Source organism: Trichechus manatus, unplaced genomic scaffold, assembly GCF_000243295.1.
Source record: "Trichechus manatus latirostris isolate Lorelei unplaced genomic scaffold, TriManLat1.0 scaffold00088, whole genome shotgun sequence".
Taxonomy (NCBI): Eukaryota; Metazoa; Chordata; class Mammalia; order Sirenia; family Trichechidae; genus Trichechus; species Trichechus manatus.
The window spans coordinates 4989813-5010939 of NW_004444024.1; the positions used below are offsets into that span (position 1 = coordinate 4989813).

The 21127-nt window shown below is 44.7% G+C and overlaps 1 protein-coding gene and 2 non-coding genes across 3 annotated transcripts; all 3 read left to right on the top strand.

The window, feature by feature from the left end:
* The first annotated feature begins 14470 nt into the window (after window positions 1-14470).
* On the top strand, window positions 14471-20692 carry RPS3 (ribosomal protein S3). The gene is made up of 7 exons (XM_004381973.2): window positions 14471-14538; window positions 15912-16042; window positions 16305-16398; window positions 17135-17229; window positions 19310-19497; window positions 19967-20163; window positions 20618-20692. Exons 1-6 carry the CDS (start codon window positions 14509-14511, stop codon window positions 20158-20160), a joined length of 732 nt encoding a protein of 243 aa, XP_004382030.1. The 5' UTR covers window positions 14471-14508; the 3' UTR covers window positions 20161-20163; window positions 20618-20692.
* Window positions 15618-15765, top strand: LOC111821551 (small nucleolar RNA SNORD15). The gene has a single exon (XR_002824929.1). It is a non-coding gene; the product is annotated as a small nucleolar RNA SNORD15 (small nucleolar RNA).
* On the top strand, window positions 19716-19861 carry LOC111821550 (small nucleolar RNA SNORD15). Its single transcript, XR_002824928.1, has one exon. It is a non-coding gene; the product is annotated as a small nucleolar RNA SNORD15 (small nucleolar RNA).
* Window positions 20693-21127: the final 435 nt, after the last annotated feature.

Sequence of the window (21127 nt, forward strand, 5' to 3'; positions counted from 1 at the left end):
TTCTGACTCCTAGCAACCCTACAGGACAGAGTAGAACTGCCCAATAGGGTTTCCAAGGAGCGTCTGGTGGATTTGAACTGCCAGCCTTTTGGTTAGCAGCTGAGCTCTTAACCACTACGCCACCAGGGTATCTCAGGAAGAAAGACCTGGTGATCTCTCCTTTTGAAAATTAGCCAGTGAAAACCCTATGGATCACAACAGGACGTTGTCTGATATAGTGCTGGAAGATGAGCCCTCTAGGTTGGAAGGCACCCAAAATACACAGTGGCCGCAACAATGGACTCAAGCATACCAACGATGGCAAAAATGGCTCAGGACTGGGCGATGTTTTGTCCTGTGTGCACAGGATCGCCATGAGTCAGAGCTGACTCAATAGCAGCTAACAACTGGAGGCTCTGTGATGTAGGGTTGAGATGCATTCCTCCGGTTTAAGGTGACTTCCACCTGTGGGGGGCAGAGTGTGAACAAGGTCAAGCAAGCCCTTGGGAGAGCAGTTTGGGTAGGAGAAGGAGGAGGGAGGAGAATCCGGAGTTGAAGGATCCAGTTCTGCTGGGCACCTAGGACTTTTGGTGGCACCTCTCTCCGCAGAATTCTGTCTTGTTTGTTTCCATGACTACACTGTGAGCTGCACAAGAGCAAGATCTTCTCTGTCTTCTCCTTTGTGCCTGGTGCCCTATGGCAGTGGTTCTCCACACAAGTAATCACTCCATCCCTCTTTCTCTGCCACCATAGTGTTACCAGATAAAATATAGGTCACCCAGTTAAACGTGAATTTCAGATAAACAACAAGTAATTTTTTAGTTGGAGTCCCTGGGTGGCGCAAAGCGTTAAGCAAATGGCTACTAACCAAAAGGTTGGCAGTTTGAACCTACCTAAAGGCACTTCAGAAGAAAGTCCTGGCAATCTGCTTCCAAAAGGTCACAGCTTTGAAAACCTTATGGAGTGCAGTTCTTCTCTGCAACACATGGGGTCACCATGAATCCGAATTGACTCTATGACAACTGGTGGTCTTGGTGATTTTTCAGTATACTAAAAAAAAAATTGTCATTTATGTAGAATTCAAATTCATATTTAACTGAGTGTCCTGATTTTTATTGATCCATTCTCACCCTACCCCCAGGTGATATTATGGCAATGCCTAGAGACGTTTTTGGTTGTCACACCTTGGGGAATTTCGTGGGTAGAGGCCAATGATGCTGCTAAACATCCTACACACAGGATAGTGCCCACGACAAAGAATTATTCAGCCCAAAATGTCAATGGTGCGAAGGCTGAGAAATCCTGCCCTCTGGGTGCTCAGAGCACACAGAACTCCCCACCCCAGCTCCCCCCTTATCCCCTCACCCACCTGCCTTACTTCCCCCAGCCCATTCAGAGAGGCGAGTGCAGGGAAACTCACTTCCTTGTGGACCTGTCACAGGTGTTAACCAATGCCAAATTATGAAGTTAATGGGAAAACCGCAGAATACAAAATTTCGTATACCTCCTGAACACTGCCTATGGGTAAATTATGCATTAAAAAGTACAATGGGGGGAAAATTACTAAAATGCCAAGGTGGATACCTTGGGTAACAGGATTATGGGTGTGTTTTTCCTCTCCTATTTTCCTCCCACATTTCCTGAGGGCTATGTTTGTAAAAGGGAGCCCTGGTGGCACAGTGGCTAAGCGCTCGGCTGCTAACCAAAAGGTCAGCAGTTCAAACCCACCAGACCACTCTGCAGGAGAAAGATATGGCAGTCTGCTTCCATAAAGATTACAGCCCAGGAAACCCTATGGGGCAGTTCTACTCTGTACTATAGGGTCGCTTTGAGTCAGAATTGACTCAACGGTGATGGGTATGTTTGTAAAATATTTTAAAATTTTTAAACTAACTTGTAATAATGCAAGTAATACATGAATACTTTGCCCTTGTATTAAATTAAAAAATTACAAAGAGAACACAAAGGGCAGTCTCCTTTGATCCCACCTCCCATCTCCCCCCAGGGATGACCGCTGCTGCAGGGTTGCTGTTGGACTATGGTCGTGGACATAGCTCTGACTGCAGCTTTGAACTGACATTGAAAGATGGGTTTGCTCAATTATAGGATTAGCGCATTTTCCTAGATACGGCCAAACTGTTTTTCAGTTAGCTGTACCATTTTACACTGCCACCAGCGAAGTATGACAGGACCAGAGTGAGCCAACAATTGACACCAGACTTTAAAATGCTGGCCAATCTGATGGGTGAAAAGTGGAATCTTATTGTTGGAATTTGTAATTCCCTTATTGTAAGTAAGATGATAAGTCTTTTCAGGTATTCATCTGTATTTTTAAAGTAACTAAATTAATACATGTACATCAGGAGTCCCTGAGTGGCACAAATGGTTAAGTGCTCGATTACTAGCTGAAAGGCTGGCAGTCTGAACACACCCAGAAGCTAGGCCTGGTGATCTGCTTGTGAAAGGTCACAGCCTTGAAGGCCCTATGAAGCACAGTTCTCCTCTGCACACATAGGGTGGTCATGAGTTGGAACTGACTCACCAGCAACTAACAACAACAACATGTACATCATAAACCAAAAAAACCCCAAACCTGTTGCCATTGAGTCAGTTCTGACTCACGGTGATTCTATAGAACAGAGAGCAACTGCCTAAGGCTTTCTAAGGCTGTAATTGTACAGTCTCTACAGACTGCACATCCTTCTCCTGCAGAGCTGCTGGTGGGTTCAAACAGCCAACCATTTGGTTAGCAGCCAAGTGCCTAACCATTGTACCACAGGGCTTCTATGTACATCATAGAATATTCAAAAAGGGTAGTCAGTGAAAAGTAAGTCTCCTTCCTACCTCCAAACCCCAGGCCTGCAGCCCCCTGCCCAGAGACCACATGTGAAACCAGCTTCTGGCATTTCCTTCCAGTGATAGGCAAAGGATACATATACATGTACATATATAACCTTTTGTTTTAGATTTTACACAAGTCATAACCTTTTCTACATTGTTCTGCACTTTGTTCTTTTTTTTTTTTCTTTTTTACCTTAACACCGTATCTTGGAAAATGTTTCATATCACTATATATAGAGCCATCTCTTTCTTTTTAATGATTTCATAGTCCCATCAGATGGATATATTACAATTTGCTTAAATTGTTCCCCAGTGTTGGAATTTTGGTAGTTTCCAAATCTTTTGTTGCAATGAATATTCCTGTGCAGATATAATTATTCAATATGGGAATATATTTGTAGGATAATTTCCTAGAAGCAGAATTGCTGGATTAAAGGGCAAGTGTGTTTAAAATGCCTAAAGTTATTACCAAATTGCCTTCCACATCAATTTACTGACTATATCATTTAAGGTCATAAAGAAACTATCTTCTATTATTATTATTATTCAGAGGAAAATACAGCAGTCTTTGATAAAAAGCATCATTTATGAAACACCTACTATGTGTCAGAAACTTTCCACATATTGCCCAAAATACTCATGACACCTAAGAGACACAGTGAATTAAGCCTTTTGTTCAAGACACCAAAAAGTAGGTGGCAGAGCCAGAAACAAACCCTCAGTATGAAGGGCGCTCCAGCCTGGGCCTGGGCCTTGCCTCCATGCAGGAAGCTGACACGTGGACTGAGGAACTAGATTCCAGCCTAACACATGGCAAAGTCACATGACAGGTGCCGTGATGGAGCAAGAACCAAGGGCTGTGGAGATGCAGGCCCAGGAGCACATGATGTGATGGGTGGGGCAGCTGAAAGCGCTTCACAAAAGTGAGAGCTGCTTAAGGTGAGGCCTAAGGGTTGAAGAAATAGATTTTTCTGGTGAAAAGTAGAAAAGAATGCTCAGGGGAGAGGGCTCAACATCAACAAAGACATGTTGGGTGCCTTCCAGCTGATTCTAGTTCATAGCAACCCCATGTGCCCTTTAGGTTTTCTAGTCTATAATCTTTATGGGAGCAGATTGCCAGGTCTTTATCCCACAGAGCAGCTGGGTGGGTTCAAACCACTAATCTTTCAGTTAGCAGCTGAGTGCTTAACCATTGTGCCACCAGGGCTCCTTAACGAAGGCATAAAAAACCAAACCTGTTGCCATTGAGTGGATTCTGACTCATATTGACCCTATATGACAGAATATAACTGCCCCACAGGGTTTCCAAGGCAGCAAATCTTTACGGCACCAGACTGCCACATCTTTCTCCCACAGAGCGGCTAGTGAGTTAGAACTGCCAACCTTTAGGTTAGCAGCCAAGCTCTTAACCACTGTACCACCAGAGTGCCTAACAAAGACGTAAAAAAAACAGAAAACCAAACCCATTGTTGTTGTGTCGATTCCGACTCATAGTGACCCTAGAGGACAGGGTAGAACTGCCCCATAGAGTTTCCAAGGAGCACCTGATGCATTCAAACTGCTAACCTTTCAGCCATAGCACTTAACCACTACGCCACAAGGGCAGGCCTGAAAATCAAGTGGGGGGAAGGAGACTAGGTGTACATAGAGCAGAGGCTGGTCTGGGGCTGAGGCTGGAAAGGCAGGCTTCAGGTAGGTGGTGAAGGACCCTGCACATGTCGCACTAAGGAGTTTGGAGAGGTGACAAGGGGTGGAGCTCAAACTCTGGAGCCAGACTGTCTGGATTTGAATCTTATCTCTGACCACATCCTAGGCTTTTAAATTTGATAATAATTTTATTTATGTTGTCAAAATTTAGTTGGCAACAGTGGTAGTGGTGGTATGCATGTGGCTGAAGGTGACAGGTGGTGATGTCATAACAGCCCAGCCAGGCACCACAAGGCTTTGGTCAGAGCAACACCCAGCCCATCTTGCTGGCAATGCAGCAGCTGAGACAGTGCTCAGTAGTTTACATATTTTGCCAAATAATAATTGTTTAAAAGTATTGAAATGCAATGATGCAAATGTAGATTTTTTTTAAGTTAACACTTATTTAGCTCTTAATATGTGGCAAGCACTGCTGTAAGTATCTCATTTAATCCTCATAACAACCCTATCAGATATCCCCCATTTTACAGATGTAGAAACTGAGTCATATAGAGAGGTCTAAGCCATTTGCCTAAGGCCACACAGCTGGCATGCTACAGAGCTGAGATCCACACTCAGGCTTTCTGAGTTCAGAACCTGCTCTTATCCCCCCACCCCCACCCCCCAGAGGTGTCTCTTTCCGTGGGAAACTGGATGAAGAATCAAGTTGTTGTCTTCCAAATCATTGTGCCTATTGAAGTTAAGCTATCTAAACTCTCCAACCTCCTGAATACGGAACAGCTCTGGTCTTAGACTAGAGAGGGACAGGGAGAGCCACAAAAGCTTCCTAACCTGGGGCAGCTCTGGTTCAGCAAGGAGGAGGAATGAGAGGTGGAGAAAGGGCTGCGCCCTGGTAAAATATTTGGAGGGACAGGGCAGGGGCTGTGGGTCAAGGCTGTAGACAGGGCCTGTACATGCTCCTGGAGAAGTCTTGGGCTTGACAGGCCCCTGGGATGCTGCTGGAATCCTTGTAAACCCCTTGTCCTGAGTGCAGAAGTTATTTACCTGAACAAAATGAAGTTTCTATAGCAATGGTTAGGTGCTCAGCTGCTATCTGAAAGGTCAACCCTTTGAACCCACGCAGTGGCTCCTCGGGAGAAAGACCTGGTGATCTGATTCCGTAAAGATTTATAGCCTTGGAAATCTTGTGGGGCAGTTCTACTCTGTCCTAGAGGGTCACTACGAGTCGGAATCAACTTGACAGCAGTGGGTTTGGTTTTGGTTGGTAAGTTTAAAATACACAGATTTCAAAGACGGTACCAAACAAAACAAAAGAATGTAAGCTAGCCCAATGATTTTTTTATCTTAATGATATGTTCAAATGATAACATTTTGGCCCTACTGGGTAAAATTCAAGTCACTTTTTTTTTTTTTAATATTGCTACTAGAAAACGTAAAATTACCTATGTAGCTCACATATTTCTATCGAACAGCACTGGTCCATAACCTTCTTTCAGGCGACCTGCCTCGCTTCTCCTTCATGAGAAGGTTGTGTGCTCGGTGATGAGGGCTTCGTAGACACAGCTCTCCGCCAGGATTTTAAATTTGGGTCACTCGTAGCACCCGGCCGCGGCTGCGAATCCCTTGACCGGTCCGCTGTGCTTTGCCGCCCTCTAGCGGTCTCTCTTCCAAGCTGCGCTTCCGCCCTTCAGCGACACCCTATCTACGTTGACGGGATTCAACTGGATTTGGCATCCTGAAATGCTTTGTGGTACCAAACCATTTATTGCACTCATCTACTTTTCTATTTTGATTTTAGACTATTCAAACCCACTTTCTAGAAAGAATTTAAGACATCTCCTGGTCCCTGTTTATTATCTTGACCAATCATCTTCTCAACCAGCCTCTTAATACAATGAAGATGTCTTACGTGTCTCTTGACTTCTCCATCTGTGACTTCTGATTGATGGAAACTTATCAGTGACATCTGGGAAACGATATTGCCTACCCTTTTAAGTTCCTGTTAATAAGTAATTTTATGTGGGGGCTAGACTTTTAGTCTCAGAAGACAGTTTGTTTTTATCTGTAAAATGGGTTGTTATTGTTGTTGAGTGCTGTCAAATCGATTCCAACTCATAGTGACCCCATGTGACAGAGTAGAACTGCCCCATAGGGTTTTCTTGGCTATAAGCTTTATGGACGCAGATCACAGGTCTTTCTCCCTCAGAGCCACTGGGTGAGTTTGAACCACCAGTTAGAGCAGTCAGTGGTGGTGGCCAGGCACCATCTAGTTGTGCTGGACTCCGTCTGGTGGAGGCTGTGGTAGTTGTGGTCTGTTAGTCCTTTGGACTAATCTTTCCCCTGTGTCTTTGGTTTTTTTCCTTCTCCCTTGCTCCAGATGGGGTGGGACCAGTAGATGTGTCTTAGATGGCCACTCACAAGCTTTTAAGATCCCAGACACTACTCACCAAAGTAGGATGTAGAACATTTTCTTTATAAACTATGTTATGCAAGTTGAGCTAGATGTCCCCCAAGACCATGGTCCCCAGCCCTCAGCCCAGTAACTCGGTCCCTCAGGGAGTTTGGATGTGTCTGTGAAGCTTCTATGACTTTGCCTTGGTCAAGTTGTGCTGACTTTTCCAGTACCATGTACTCTCTTACCCTTCACCAAAGTTAGCACTTATCTATTGTCTACTTAGTGTTTTTCCCTCCCCACCCCTCCATTCTTTTTATGTTTAAACTTTTCAAGAGTTTTTATAATAGTGGTCTCATACAGCGTTTGTCCTTTTTGTGATTGACTTATTTCACAAAGCATAATGCCCTCCAGATTCATCCAATGTTGTGAGATGTTTTACAGAGTCATCATTGTTCTTCATCGTTGTGTAGTATTTCATTGTGTGTATGTACCATAGTTTGTTTACCCATCCGTCGATAGGCACTTAGGTTGTTTCCATCGTTTTGCTATTGTGAATAATGCTGCAATGAACATGAGTGTGCATATGTCTATTTGTGTAATGGCTCTTATTTCTCTAGGATATATTCCTAGGAATAGGATTGCTGGATCGTATGGTATTTCTATTTCTAGCTTTTTAAGGAAGCACCATATTGTTTTCCAAAATGGTTGTACCGTTTTGCATTCCCACCAGCATGCATAAAAGAACCACCAACATTTTAATTTGCAGCCAAATGCTTAACCATTAATAGTATGGTAATAGGTTAAACTGTGTCATGAGGATTATATACTTAGCACAGTGCCTGGTACATTATAAGCTCTCAATAAATGTAGATATTACTACATGAAATTAATTGCTGTTTATATAAGCAGCAACCTTTTGAGAATGTTACAGCTAGAAGTACTCGTGCTCCCTGAGTGCTAGGACCTTGGTTCAAACCCTTCTTCATGCGTTAAGAAAGGGTAATGGGAAGAGCCTAAATTCCAATAGATCACTGGGATGGGGAAACACTCAGCTGGTTCAGGATCTTCCTGGAAAATTACGCAAGTAGACCAAGCCCAAGTCAACTCAGCCAACCAGAGCAAGAGAAGCAGGAGAAGAGGTCATAGATCTGCCCCACAGGTAACCCTGGATTTTCCAGGGTGTATGAAGACATTCCAAGGATTGTAGAGAATGGAAATATAAGTTCGAAGAGAAAATGAAACAACATAAAATGTCCAACTGTTCAAGAAAAACTTGTTGGTGTATTTTGAAAGTAGATGATTGTGGGTATCAAATCACTGGGGCATTTCTATTCCTGTGGATACATTTAAAACAGTGACTATTTTAAAGTGTTGACAGCACAATAATGTTGGAAATTATAGCCTTTGCAAGTTTATTTAAACTTATGATGAAAAGTTCTACACATTAACATAGTTCTACATATTAACATAGTACATTTTAAGTTCTACATAACTTAAAAAGTACAAAGAAAAACCACATCCTTTAAATTCTTTTAAGGAGAATGTGAGCATAAAATTCTGAAGACCAGTGGAATTACTGGGTTTTGGCGATACATAATCAACATGCCTTGAGCATGCTAAAGCAGCTGTGCTCATTCAGGCCTTGCCTAAGCAAGTTCCATTGCTCTACATCCTCCCCAACACTCCGTGACTGTGCAGAAGTCTGCAACATTCAGACGTTCAGAGGCAGACAGTCCACCATCACTCTGAGGGAAGCCCAAGGCCAAGCAGAGGTTACTTGGAGCTAGAATCCCAGGCTTATCAAGACTGTGGAATCAGGGTCTGGGGAACTATTTGGATGGTTCTAATGGCTTCTCTCCACGAAAGCTCAAAGCACCCCTCTCTAAAACAGAGTCCTGTCTGCTCCCAGCCAGCCCCCATCATGCCTGAGGCCTGACTCCTGCCCCTGGATAGTGTTGGCCTCAAGCTCACACTTGGCTCCTGCCCTCCCCTTTGCCTCAAAGCTAATCAGCTTGTTCACACAACCTTGCCCTGGGCAGGGAACTGGGGAGTTGGTAGCACTGGCTTATTGCCATGTTGTTCTTGTCCTTCAGTTACCTTAACGGAGTCACACAGTCCCTTACGTGTGGATGTCACTAGTGAAATCCTGGGGGGGCAGCCTCCTGCCCTTTGTTTTCAAAAGCTTGTATACCATCCTACCTCCCTCAAATGGGGCTACTAAAGATGCCCATTTGGCTAGGGACCCAGTTGAAGTTGTGAGGGGTGCTGGATGGGGAGAGCAGCAGCCCTCACCCCTCTCTGGGAAAGAGGTTGACCAAGTTGCTCTAGTTGCTGGTTGTGGCTGCCAGAGTGCACAGTATGCAGAGCTTTTGGAAAGCCAGCTTAGGAAAGGTGGAATTTCCTTGTTCTAAAATTATATTTGACAAACTTACTGTCTCTAGGTACTCCAACTGTGTTCCCGGTCCTGGAGCTGGGTTTGGTAACACCCTCTCAGAAAGGGCCCAACTAGTCTTTCTTACCTGCTTGGCCACCTGAGCCTGCCTTCCCCCTCCCAGCCCTTAGTAGCCCTGGGCAGTCGCTTCTTTTCAGCTGTCCTCGGGACCATATACCATCTCCAGACCATATGCTGGTCTCAGGAGCAGATGGGGTTGGAATGTCCTAAATCTCTCTCTCTGTCTCCTTTAGCTGCATCTTTCTGTTTCAGCATCATGACCTCTGGCCCACATCTTTCCTTTGAGGCAGTTTTCTCTGCCCTGTACATTGTTAGTACATTGTTATTGTATGGTCCTTCTGCCTGTAGTCAAATAGCACCCAGTGTGTGAGAGAATGAATGGTACTGATGTCGTGGTCTTCTGCAAAGAGCAGACATGTGAGCCCATACATTAGTGTTGGGTAGTATCTGGGAAAGGCAACTAACGCTAATTAAACTCACTGAAGATTAATGTAAACCTAAATACCAAGTTGTTAGTTTGCACTAAAAGCCATGATAACGTCCCATTTAACAAACACTTTCCGCTTGTTGGACACCATACTGAGTGCTTTACAGATACCATTTGCCTTAGTCATCTAGTGCTGCTATAACAGAAATACCACAAGTGGATGGTTTTAACAAACAGAAATTTATTCTCTCACAGTCCAGTAGGCTACAAGTCCAAATTCAGTGTGCTGGCTCCAGGGGAAGGCTTTCTCTTCTCTGTCAGCTCTGGAGGAAGGTGCTTGTCATCAGTCTTCCCTTGGTCTGGGAGTGTCTCAGTGCAGGAACCTCAGGTCCAAAGGATGCGCTCTGCTCCCAGCACTGCTTTCTTGGTGGTATGAGTTCCCCATGTGTCTCTGCTCTCTTCTCTCTTTTATATCTCAAAAGAGATTAGTTTAAGACACTATCTACTCTTGTAGACCTCATCAGTATAACTGCTGCTAATCCATCTTACCACATCATAGTGATAGAGTTTACAATACATAAGGAAATCACGTCAGATTACAAAATGGTACACAACAATACAATACTGGGAATCGTGACCTAGCCAAGTTGACAGATTTTTTTTTTATTGTAGTTTAAGTGAAAGTTTACAATTCAAGTTAGTCTCTCATACAAAAATTTATCCATACACTGTTATGTGACCCCAATTGCTCTCCCTATACTGTGACAGCACACTCCTCCTTTCCACCCCTGATTTCCTGTGTCCATTCAACCAGCTCCTGACCCTCTCTGCCTTCTCATCTCACCTCTGGACAGAAGCTGCCCATTTAGTCTCACGTATCTACTTGAGCTAAGAAGCACACTCTTTGCGAGTATCATTTTATGTCCCACAGTCCAGGCCAATCTTTGAAGAGTTGGCCTCGGAAATGGTTTTAGTTCTGGTTTGACAGACAGTCTGGAGGCCATGCTTTCTGGGGTTCCTCCAGTCTCAGTAAGACCATTAAGTCTGGTCTTTTTCTAGAATTTGAGTTCTGCACCCCATCTTTCTCCTGCTCCATCAGGGACTCCCGTTGTGTTCCCTGTCGGGGCAGTCATTGGTGGTAGCTGGGCACCATCTAGTTCTTCTGGTCTCAGGCTGATGAAGTCTCTGGTTTATGTGGCCCTTTCTGTCTCTTAGGCTAATACTTTCCATGTGTCTTTAGTGTTCTTCATTCATCTTTACTCTAGGTGGTTGTGACGAATTGATGCATCTGAGATGGCCACTTGCTAGTTTGTAAGACCCCAGACACCACTCACCAAACTAGGACGCAGAACATTTTCTTAATAAACTTTGTTGTGCTGATTGACCTAAATTGACAGATATTTTGGGGGGACACAATTCAATCCATGACACTCCACCCTTTGGCCCTCAAAAATTCATGTCCTTGCCACATGTAAAGCATATTCACCTCATCATATCATAGCAAAAGTGTTAAATTAACTCCAAGTCCAAAATCCAAAAGTAAAATTCCTCTTCATCTGTGAAATCTAGAATACAAGTTATCTGCTTCCAAAGGTACAATGGCAGAACAGGCACAAGCTAGACACTTCCACTACAAATGGGAGAAACTGGAGGAAAAGAAGGGATAACAGGCATCAAGCATTCAGCAGAACACATTACATTAGCTCTCAAGCCTTGAAAATAATCCTCTGTTCTCTGAGACAGTTCACACAATCGCCCTGCCCTCCAGACTCTAGGTATTGGCCACACTCTCCAGATTCTGAGTGGAGGCCCCTCGGCCCTGGGCTTCAGCTCCACCTTCCAGGCCCACTGGGACAGTGACTCTGCTCCCTTGGCTTTAGGTGCACCATTCTCCTAGTCCGGTGGAGTGACAACTCCACCCTTAGAACCACCAGAGGCCATGGCTCCACCCTTTGAAACCCCAGAAGTCATGGCCATGCCTTTTGAGACTGAGGCACCTCTGCTTTTTCTGTTCCTTGTCTCTTAGCTTCTGTTTCCTGTGGCCTCTCAGCCCTCAGGCCTCACGCTCGCATCTGCCCTGCTGGGGCAAGTGTTCCAAAGCTCTGTAGCTCCACCAGTTAAGTGCCTGGAGGCACCCCACTCTGCCAGGAAGCCTCCTGCACACAGGCACTCAGCTCTTTCACTCCGTGGGTTGGCAAGCCTAGCTCCACTGATAAGTGCTCAGAGGCACCCCACTCCGCCAGGAGGCCTCCTGCGCACAGGCACTCGGCTTTCTGGCTCTGTGGGTCGGCTTCAGCACCATCTCACACTTGTCTCCTGGTTCTTCTGCTGCTGGTTCTCTCCTGCTTCTGCTTCTCTGGCGCTGTAGGTTCTCTGTTGTTGCTGGTCCTCTGTTGCTGCCGCTCCTCTATCCATTCAGTTTCAAAACTGCTTCCACATTTTAGGTATCTGTTAGAGCAGCACCCCACTCCTGGTACCAAATTGTGTCTTAGTCATCTAGTGCTGCTATGATAGAAATACCACAAGTGGATGGCTTTAACAAAGAGAAATTTATTCTCTCACAGTCCAATAGGCTACAAGTCCAAATTCAGGGTGTCAGCTCCAGGGGAAGGCTTTCTCTCTGTGTCAGCTCTTGAGGAAGGTCCTTGTCATCAGTCTTCCCTTGGTCTGGGAGCATCTCAGTGCAGGAACCTCTGGTCCAAAAGATGCGCTCTGCTTTCTTGGTGGTATGAGGTCCCCATGTGTCTCTGCTCTCTTCTCTGTGTCTCTGCTCTCTTCTCTCTTATATATCTCAAAAGAGATTAGCTTAAGACACTGTCTACTCTTGTAGACCTCATCAGTATAACTGCTGCTAATCCATCTTATCACATCATAGTAATAGAATTTACAACACATAAGGAAATCACATTAGATTACAAAATGGTACACAATCATACAATACTGGGAATCATGACCCAGCCAAGTTGACAGATATTTTTGGGGGACACAATTCAATCCATGACACCATTAAAGCAATCAGAAAATCCTGAGGTTAATGATAATTTCTCTAATTTCTGGTTGAAGAATCTGAGGCTCAGAAAGGTTAGGTGACTTGCTTGTAAGTTGCAGCACTGGGATTGGAAAGAGATGGAGCTGACTTCAAAGCGCCACACTGTTCCACCTGAGTTGTCCACTTCCCCTGAAACCTCCTAGCAAGCCCAAGCATTCTTTGTAGCACCTGCACATTGTGTCACTTGGCAAGTACATATCTATTTATCACTGTGTATCTCGCTATGGAGGGTGAGGTTGTCTGGAATTATGTTCCTCAAAATGTGTGCACTGCTTAGCCAGAACTGTACAATGCTAGATCGTTTTTATTTCTCTTTTATACTTTTCAGTATTATTTATGAATGTATTTTACTTGTTGAATTAGAGAACTATTTTCACAATGAGGGAAGAGGAGCTCTTCTTTTGCCCCCAAATGGATTCAGTCTATTCATTCTGCCTGATGTGCCCAGCAGGTGTGGAAAACACCTGAGTCTCTTTTGAGGAAAGGTGGAATTTCCTTGTTCTAAAATTATATTCGACAAACTTACTGTCTCTAGGTACTCCAACTGTGTTCCCGGTCCTGGAGCTGGGTTTGGTAACACCCCCTCAGAAAGGGCCCAACTAGTCTCTCTTACCTGCTTGGCCACCTGAGCCTGCCTTCCGCCTCCCAGCCCTTAGTAGCCCTGGAGCTCTGTGAACCTTTTTCAACATTCTGCTTTCTCGCTTCCTGGAGAACTGATGCCCCATCTCCCACTCAGTGCCTTATTGTCCCTATAAAGGACATCATGCTTGGTAAAGTAGAGGGTCAGCGAAAGAGAGGAAGACCCTCAATGAGATGCATTGACACAGTGGCTGCAACCAATGGGCTCAAACATAGCAATGATTTTGAGGATGGAACTGGACAGGGCAGTGTTTCAGTTTGTTGTACATAGCGTTCTATACGTTGGAACCAACGCAACAACACCTAACAATAACATACACATTGCTGTCGAGTGGATTCCGATTCATAGCAACCTTATAGAACAGAGTAGACCTGTCCCATAAGATTTCTAAGGAGCGGCTGGTGGATTCGAACTGACCACTTTTTGGTTAGCAGCCAAGCTCTTAACCACTGCACCACCAGGGCTCAACAAAAGCATGATGCTTATCACACTTACTTATTTTCCATATCTCCACCCTCCACTCCCAGCTCTGAGCTTCTGGAGGGCAGGCGCTGAGTCAGATTCTTCAGTGTCCCCCGGAACAGGCATAGGCAGTGGTTGCAAGCAATAACTAATGCTAATGGAGCACGTACTATGCGCCGGGTGTTTTCTAAGAACTTTGCCTATATTAATTTAATTTCACAACCATTCCATGGGGTGGGTTTACTGTTATTATCATCCCATTTTACAGATGAAGAAACTGATGCAGAGATAACCCATCCAAGTCAATCAGCTAGTAAATAATCAGGCCAGGGATGTGAACCTAGGCTGTCTGGCTCAAGCCTATGTCCTTAAACTCAGTGTCACGCTACATGAACGCTTGGTAAAGTTTTACAGAATGAAAAAACTGAGAACTTCTCCAAAGCATCATTCAATCCGAAAGGCGCTTTGAAACTGTATTACCAAAAAAAAAAATACATTTCCCATGAGCGCCCGCAAGCGTCGACGTCGCGCAGTTCTTTGTCGTCCTTCCGTGCCCTTTATACTCACTTCCTCCCACGAGCCACTTCCTTTGCTTTCGGCTGCGCGCGGCGGCAAGATGGCGGTACAAATTTCCAAGAAGAGGAAGGTGAGATACTGAGCCCTGGGCTCGGGGAACTGCGGCGCCGCGCGCGTTAGAGGCTTCTTGAGGTGCCAGTGTGAGGTCTGCACCTCTGTGCTCTGCGTCAGGAAGCGGCTTGAACCGCGTGGCGTTCTCGGGGGCCGTGGATGGCTCTGGATTGAGTGTGGCGCTCCGCCCGGGCGAGCGCAGTGTGGCGCGGTGGAAGGGAGAGACAGGCGGATTTCTGCTGGTACCGGCCGGGGTGCAGAGATGAGCACGGGGCTCCCCTCCTGCCCTGGAGAAGGCGCTGATGCGCGTTTCTTCGTCAGAAAAACAATTAGTAAAAGTGGCATTTCGAGGATGTGAGCGATTCATTTCCGATTTTCCACCATGGCTTTGGGAAGGGGGTGGCACTACTGTATTTTTGCCTTCTCATCAACCTGTCTGGGTGCAACTTTAAGCCCCAAAAGATCTCAGTTGAAAGGCTTCTGACAATTTCTTGGTCCATTTGAGGATCCAAGGAAAAGTTGTCGTGGGCTAACGGAGGAAGAGGGCCTCGGGGAAGAAACCTTCTCGAGTTTAATTTCTTTTTGTGGGAGAGAACTGTTAAGTGTACTTGCTTTACAGATAGGAAGCTTGAGATTTTCTGTATATATGCGTTGATGGGAGCTCTGGTGGTGCAGTCGTTAAACTTGTCTGCTAACCAAAACGTCGGTGGTTGAATTTACCAGCCTTTCCTTGGAAACACTATGGGACAGTTCTACTCTGTCCTATAGGGTCGCTGTGCGTTGGGAATCGACTCAACGCCACCTAACAACAACATGCGTTGCTGTTACCGTTAAAACATACGCTTTTGTAAGGTAGGAGTTTGCTAGTTCTGTTATAGATAGGACACAGGTTAGTTAAGTAAAGCAAGATCACGTGGCTAAGAGCCTTCTGATGGTCCAAGTTGTGTCTGTGAGATTATAATAGCAGTCTATTACCTGTTCCTTTCACAAGTTACAAGCATATTGTCCCTGCTGTGCTGAATGAATGAGGTGTAAACATGCCATTTTAGAGCAGCTTTTTGTTTTGCACCTATAAAAATAAACGGCAATCCAGAAACCCTTCAGTGAAGAGATGATGACGAGTCTGATTGGAGGTGTTATCTTTGTCCAGGTGGCTTACTCTGTGCTGCGTTCTGTGGCACAGTTTTAAGGGTCCTGGGTCAAAGTAACTTACTAAAGATGACCAAGAGGCATTTGTCTGAGAAGGGTTGTTACGTTCCTGTTGGAACAAAGGTTGATGGGTCATTTGTTGAAGGTGTTCAATTTTAATGAAAGAATAGTTCAGGCTGCATTATGCAGGGGGGAGTGAGCCTTGCATCCATGTCCTAATTTTGAACTTTGCTTTTTGATTAGTTTGTCGCTGATGGCATCTTCAAAGCTGAACTCAATGAGTTTCTCACTCGGGAGCTGGCTGAAGATGGTTACTCTGGAGTTGAAGTTCGCGTTACACCAACCAGGACAGAAATCATTATCCTAGCCACCAGGTAAAAACTCATTTGATTGACCATCATCTATACGCTAAGATCGTTTACTCTGTAAACTTAAGGGGACAACCAGTGAATTTGGCCTTAGTGAATATAATTGTTTTTTAAAAGCTGCGTGTTTTTTAAATCTAACGCTCTAGTTCTTGTCCAAAATTTAAACATGCTTATGGCAGATGTATGAGTGTTTACTGCCACAATATGCAAGATTTAAAGTTGCATCTGGAATTTTGTGAGAGCTGTGAGTTGTCACGTTTTCCCTCAGGACACAGAATGTTCTTGGTGAGAAGGGCCGGCGGATCCGGGAATTGACCGCCGTAGTTCAGAAGAGATTTGGCTTCCCAGAGGGCAGCGTAGAGGTGAGTGGTCCCGGCTTATGCCAAAGATGACTGTGGGCTTCAAATGGTTTTTCTAAAAAACCTTCAACATCACCGTGAAGACTTTATGGTCAGATGAGTAGTATGAATGGATTGATATTCTGTTGAAGTTCTCTTAATGAGCATTGGGTTTAATTTCTTGGGCCTATTCTGCTAATTTTTGGTGGTTTAAGGATTTTACATTTATCTTAGGTATATACTGGAACCCTGGTGGTGTAGTGGTTAAGAGCTACAGCTGCTAACCAAAAGGTCGGCAGTTCGAATCCACCAGCCACTTCCTGGGAGCTCTGTGGAGCAGTTCTACTCTGTCCTGTAGGGTTGTTGTGAGTCAGAATCAACTTGACGCCAATGGGTTTTTGGGTATTCTGCTAATTTCTGGTGGTTAAAGGATTTTATGTTCAATTCAGATATATACTTGGGGTCGCATGAGTTGCCAAGCGTATGTATTAATGATACATTTGATATATAGGCTGCTCATTCTCCTTGGTGTGGGCTGTAGAAACAGTTGGGATTGGGAGGGCAGTGAATGCTTCAGCCTGTGTTACTAGTAGTGTGGGTAGTTGAAGGGCTTTGGTATTTACAGGATTATCATAGGGATCCATATGACGGTGTAGAAAAGGTGCTGATGTGGTAAGAAAGGAAAATGGTGTGAATGTGCTGATTTAATGGAAAACAATGAAGATAACAAAATTAATGATGTGTCCTGTTTTCTTTAAAGCTTTATGCTGAAAAAGTGGCCACAAGAGGTCTGTGTGCTATTGCGCAGGCAGAGTCTCTGCGTTACAAACTCCTAGGAGGGCTTGCTGTGCGGAGGTAAGTGTCTTGAGCTTTTAGTGGTCATATCCTTTTGTGTGCATCAGAATGTGGTGTGTCTGCCATTTTGTTAATTTGACAAATGAACTCTTTATGGCAGGCTCTGCTAGTCTCTGGGGGTTATAAGAATAAGATAGTGCCAGTTCATGCCCTCTGTGAACTGGCGGGCTGGCAAGACCAGTAAAGAAGCAGAAGCAATAAGTGGTCAGTGCTGTAATGGAGACGTGTTCTAGGTGCTTTGGGAGTAGACCAGAAGTGGAACTCTCAGGGAAGGGAGATTAGGTTTCTCGTTGTCTCCTTGGTGAAGCTGTAGAAAGAGCCCTCTGAGGGGTGGGTAGGCACCGAGAGGAATGATTCTGCCTGTGAGTTCATGCAGTGTGTATAGGTAGAAGTGCTTTAGCACTTGTAGGATACCACAAAATTCAGAAGAAGCAAGAAGTCAGATCCATTGTGCTAACACTTACGGGGACTGTAAAGAGATACGATATAATCTTGATATGAAAGAGCGGAAAAGACGTAATCTCTGTAAGCTGTGTGTAGGTAGTAATGTGAGGAGTGACAGGGTGAGATTGACCCTTCTAGTAAGATTTCAGTAGGAAGTTCTTTGTGCAGTGACTATTCGTGAAGTAATTCAAATGGTTCCTGTGGTTGGACTATTAGTACTTAATGCAGAGCCCTGGAGGGGGGTTTCTTTAGAGGACCAGCATGACAGCTACACATTAGGAAGGTTGTCCTGGTGAAGATGACTAGCGGGAAGGGCTTTAGTTAGGCAAGGGCATGTAGAAAAGACTGCCTGCCTGGTTTGAATGCCATTTCCACCATTACAAACAGTAGTTCTCAAAAGTTTGATCTCTGGACCAACATCACTGGCATCACGTGGAGACTTGTTAGAAATAAAAATTAGCAGTCCCCACCCCAGACCCATCAACTCAGAAACTGGAGGTATGACCCAGGTGAGTTTGCAAACACGGGTTTGACTTGGAAGTTCTGAGACCTGAGCGAGTTATATGAAATTGTGAAAAGACCTGGGGCAAGGTGGTAGGTTTTATTAAATGCTGTTTTACTTTCTCTGTTGAAAGTGGCAGCTAGCTCTCCAATTAGTATCTCCTAATAGGGATGTGGAGCCCAAGTGGCGCAGTGGTTAAGAGCTCACTGCTAACCAAAAAGGTTGGTGGTTCAAATGCACTAGCTGCTCTGTGAAAGACATGGCAGTCTGCTTCTGTAAAGATTAGAGCCTCGGAAACCCTATGGAGCAGTTCTGCTCTGTCCTATGGGGTCGCTATGAGTTGGAATCGACTCAACAGCGTAGGTTTTTTTTTTTTTTTTTTAAAAATAGGGATGTAAACTAATGAATGAGTTGGGGAGGACGTAGTTTTAGGGTAGTCTCAATTTTGTAGACTGTAGAGTTTTCCCCCTAGCACTCTAATACCAAGGCACCCAGGAGTCTAAATTAGTAATTAATCTGGAGCCTGAAATGGTTAAGGAATATTTCAGTGACCCATCAAGGGACGGATTACTCCATGATTGGAGCACTTCTGGGTTCTTCCTGTCTCAACTGATTGAGAAATACTAAATCGTCAGAGCTAGACTACACTGGAAGGACTTACTCCAGAATACAGTAGCAAGTACACTGTATGCTTATCATTAGATTAAATATGTGGTTCTCAACATTGGTTGCACATTAGAATCACCTATAAGCACCTGGGAACGTTTTTTAAGTACCTGTTCCTGGGCTTTGACATCTCCAGGTTGCAGCATAACTGGTCTGGAGTAGGGCGGAGACATTGGTTTTTTAGTTCTCAACCTTGAGGTGATCCTAATGTGTAGCCAAGGTTGGAAAACCCTTAGAACAAGTTTGGTGTTCACTTCCTAAAGAATTAGCCTTAGATTACATAGGATGGGAGTGGAAGAGAATTGCTATTTTTCATCTTAGATGTTGGTCACATTTATTCTCCATTAAAGGAATGTTGAAAACAGCAACGCAGACTAAAATATATGTATATATTTTTAACTTAGTGGGGACGTTGGGGTTGATAAGGTCTGTCTTTGTTAATAACACGAATAGGTCTCTGTTTTAAAGGGCCTGCTATGGTGTGTTGCGATTCATCATGGAGAGTGGAGCCAAGGGCTGCGAGGTCGTGGTGTCTGGGAAACTCCGAGGACAGAGGGCTAAATCCATGAAATTTGTGGATGGCCTGATGATTCACAGTGGGGACCCTGTTAACTACTACGTTGACACAGCTGTGCGACATGTGCTGCTCAGACAGGGTGAGCAGCTGGGAATGCTTAGGGTAGAGGGCATTTTGGGGATAAGGGTGGTTTTCCATGTACACCTCCGTGTTTGGGAAATTCATCTTAGGAGTAGCAGTGCCATGTTTGTATTCCTTGGGTTTATTGGTTAACTGCATTAAACTTTTAAGAATTGAATTGCTGGGGTCGGTCGGATCCAAGCATTGATTTATCCTTGTCTCAGCCACCTGTGTACCCTTCAGTGATGACACGATGACGAGTCAGAAAGGTCACTTCCTGCTCTTGGTCCTTGTCAGTGCCATGTTCTGTGGTCCTGGTCATCGGTTCCTTTTGCAAAGGTGTCCTGTTCATTGGTTGATTTAGAGGCATTTGTCTGAGAAGGGACCAACTCAAGGGTGCTTGAGTAAGCTCTTTTCCTTCTGTACTGTTGTGTGGAGGGTGGTTGATAAAACCACTGCTAGGTCCTAACTCTGGTGTCATCCTCTAGGTGTGCTGGGCATCAAAGTGAAGATCATGCTGCCTTGGGACCCAAGTGGTAAGATTGGCCCTAAGAAGCCCCTGCCTGACCATGTGAGCATTGTGGAACCCAAAGATGAGATACTACCCACCACCCCCATCTCGGAGCAGAAGGGTGGGAAGCCAGAGCCGCCTGCCATGCCCCAGCCAGTCCCCACTGCATAATAGGTATGTCTCCGGGGGACTCTTGGGGCACAGTAGAGTCCCATTCCTTTGTCTCCATGTTTAGTTTTGTGTTATGCTTTGGTGAATAAAAATTGAAGTACGCTTGCTTCACATGGGAGAGCACAAGTTGGGTCCCATTTAACCCAGGATTCTGTTGGAAGAGGTGTTTTGTTTGCCTTTGGTCTCAAGAAAAAGCTCCCAACTTTATAAATTACTACAGGAATTTTCCTTTATGGTTTACCTTCTTTTTCCAAGGGACCCACTCCTCTTCCTAGTAATTAGCTATTCTGTCCCTCAGCAGCCACCTAAAAACACAGTGACATCAAGCCTCTACTCTGCCCTATGCATCTGGGTTTTAGGTGTTCTTTGAAAACCCTAAGTAGGAGTATATACCCTTTGGTAAATGAAGTAACCTGATACTCAGGTGACATTGCTGTTGTGCTTTCTTTGGTTTCAGGGTCTCCTTGGCAACTGGATCTGGAGTTTGGATGTTGCTCTGTAAAGACCTTTAATAAAATCTTTTTAAAAGACACATGGCCTGACTTGACTGTATGTCCAGTGTTCAGACTGAGGATCATGTTGACCTATGGGAGCATTGATTCTTGTCTCATACTTGATTGGTGCTTGAGGCCACCTGACTCAAAATGTTTTGTGCTGCCTTTAAAATCCTCTCTTGTTTTTAGCCATGTTTGTGCAGTATTGGCAAGGGCCAGAAGGGGAGGGCCTGGGCAAAGATAACCAGAGAAATATTTTGTGGAAGATGACTTTCCCTGATGTATGAGGAAATAAGTATTACACATAGAAAATAATACAATGGTAATATATATTGTGGGTCATTCTATGCTGTAGGTGTTTTTCTTCTCAGTGTGTCTGAACTGTAAAGGGAATTTGTGCCACTGATGAAGGGCCTGAAGCCTAGTGGCAGCTGTCATGGGCCTGGGACGCCAAATCAAGTGCACAGTGTATG

Coding starts and splice junctions, on each gene's coding strand:
- RPS3 (XM_004381973.2), top strand. CDS start 14,509: ATGGCGGTACAAATTTCCAAGAAGAGGAAG. Junction 16,043..16,304: donor ATCATTATCCTAGCCACCAG/GTAAAAACTCAT, acceptor GTTTTCCCTCAG/GACACAGAATGTTCTTGGTG. Junction 19,498..19,966: donor ACATGTGCTGCTCAGACAGG/GTGAGCAGCTGG, acceptor GTCATCCTCTAG/GTGTGCTGGGCATCAAAGTG.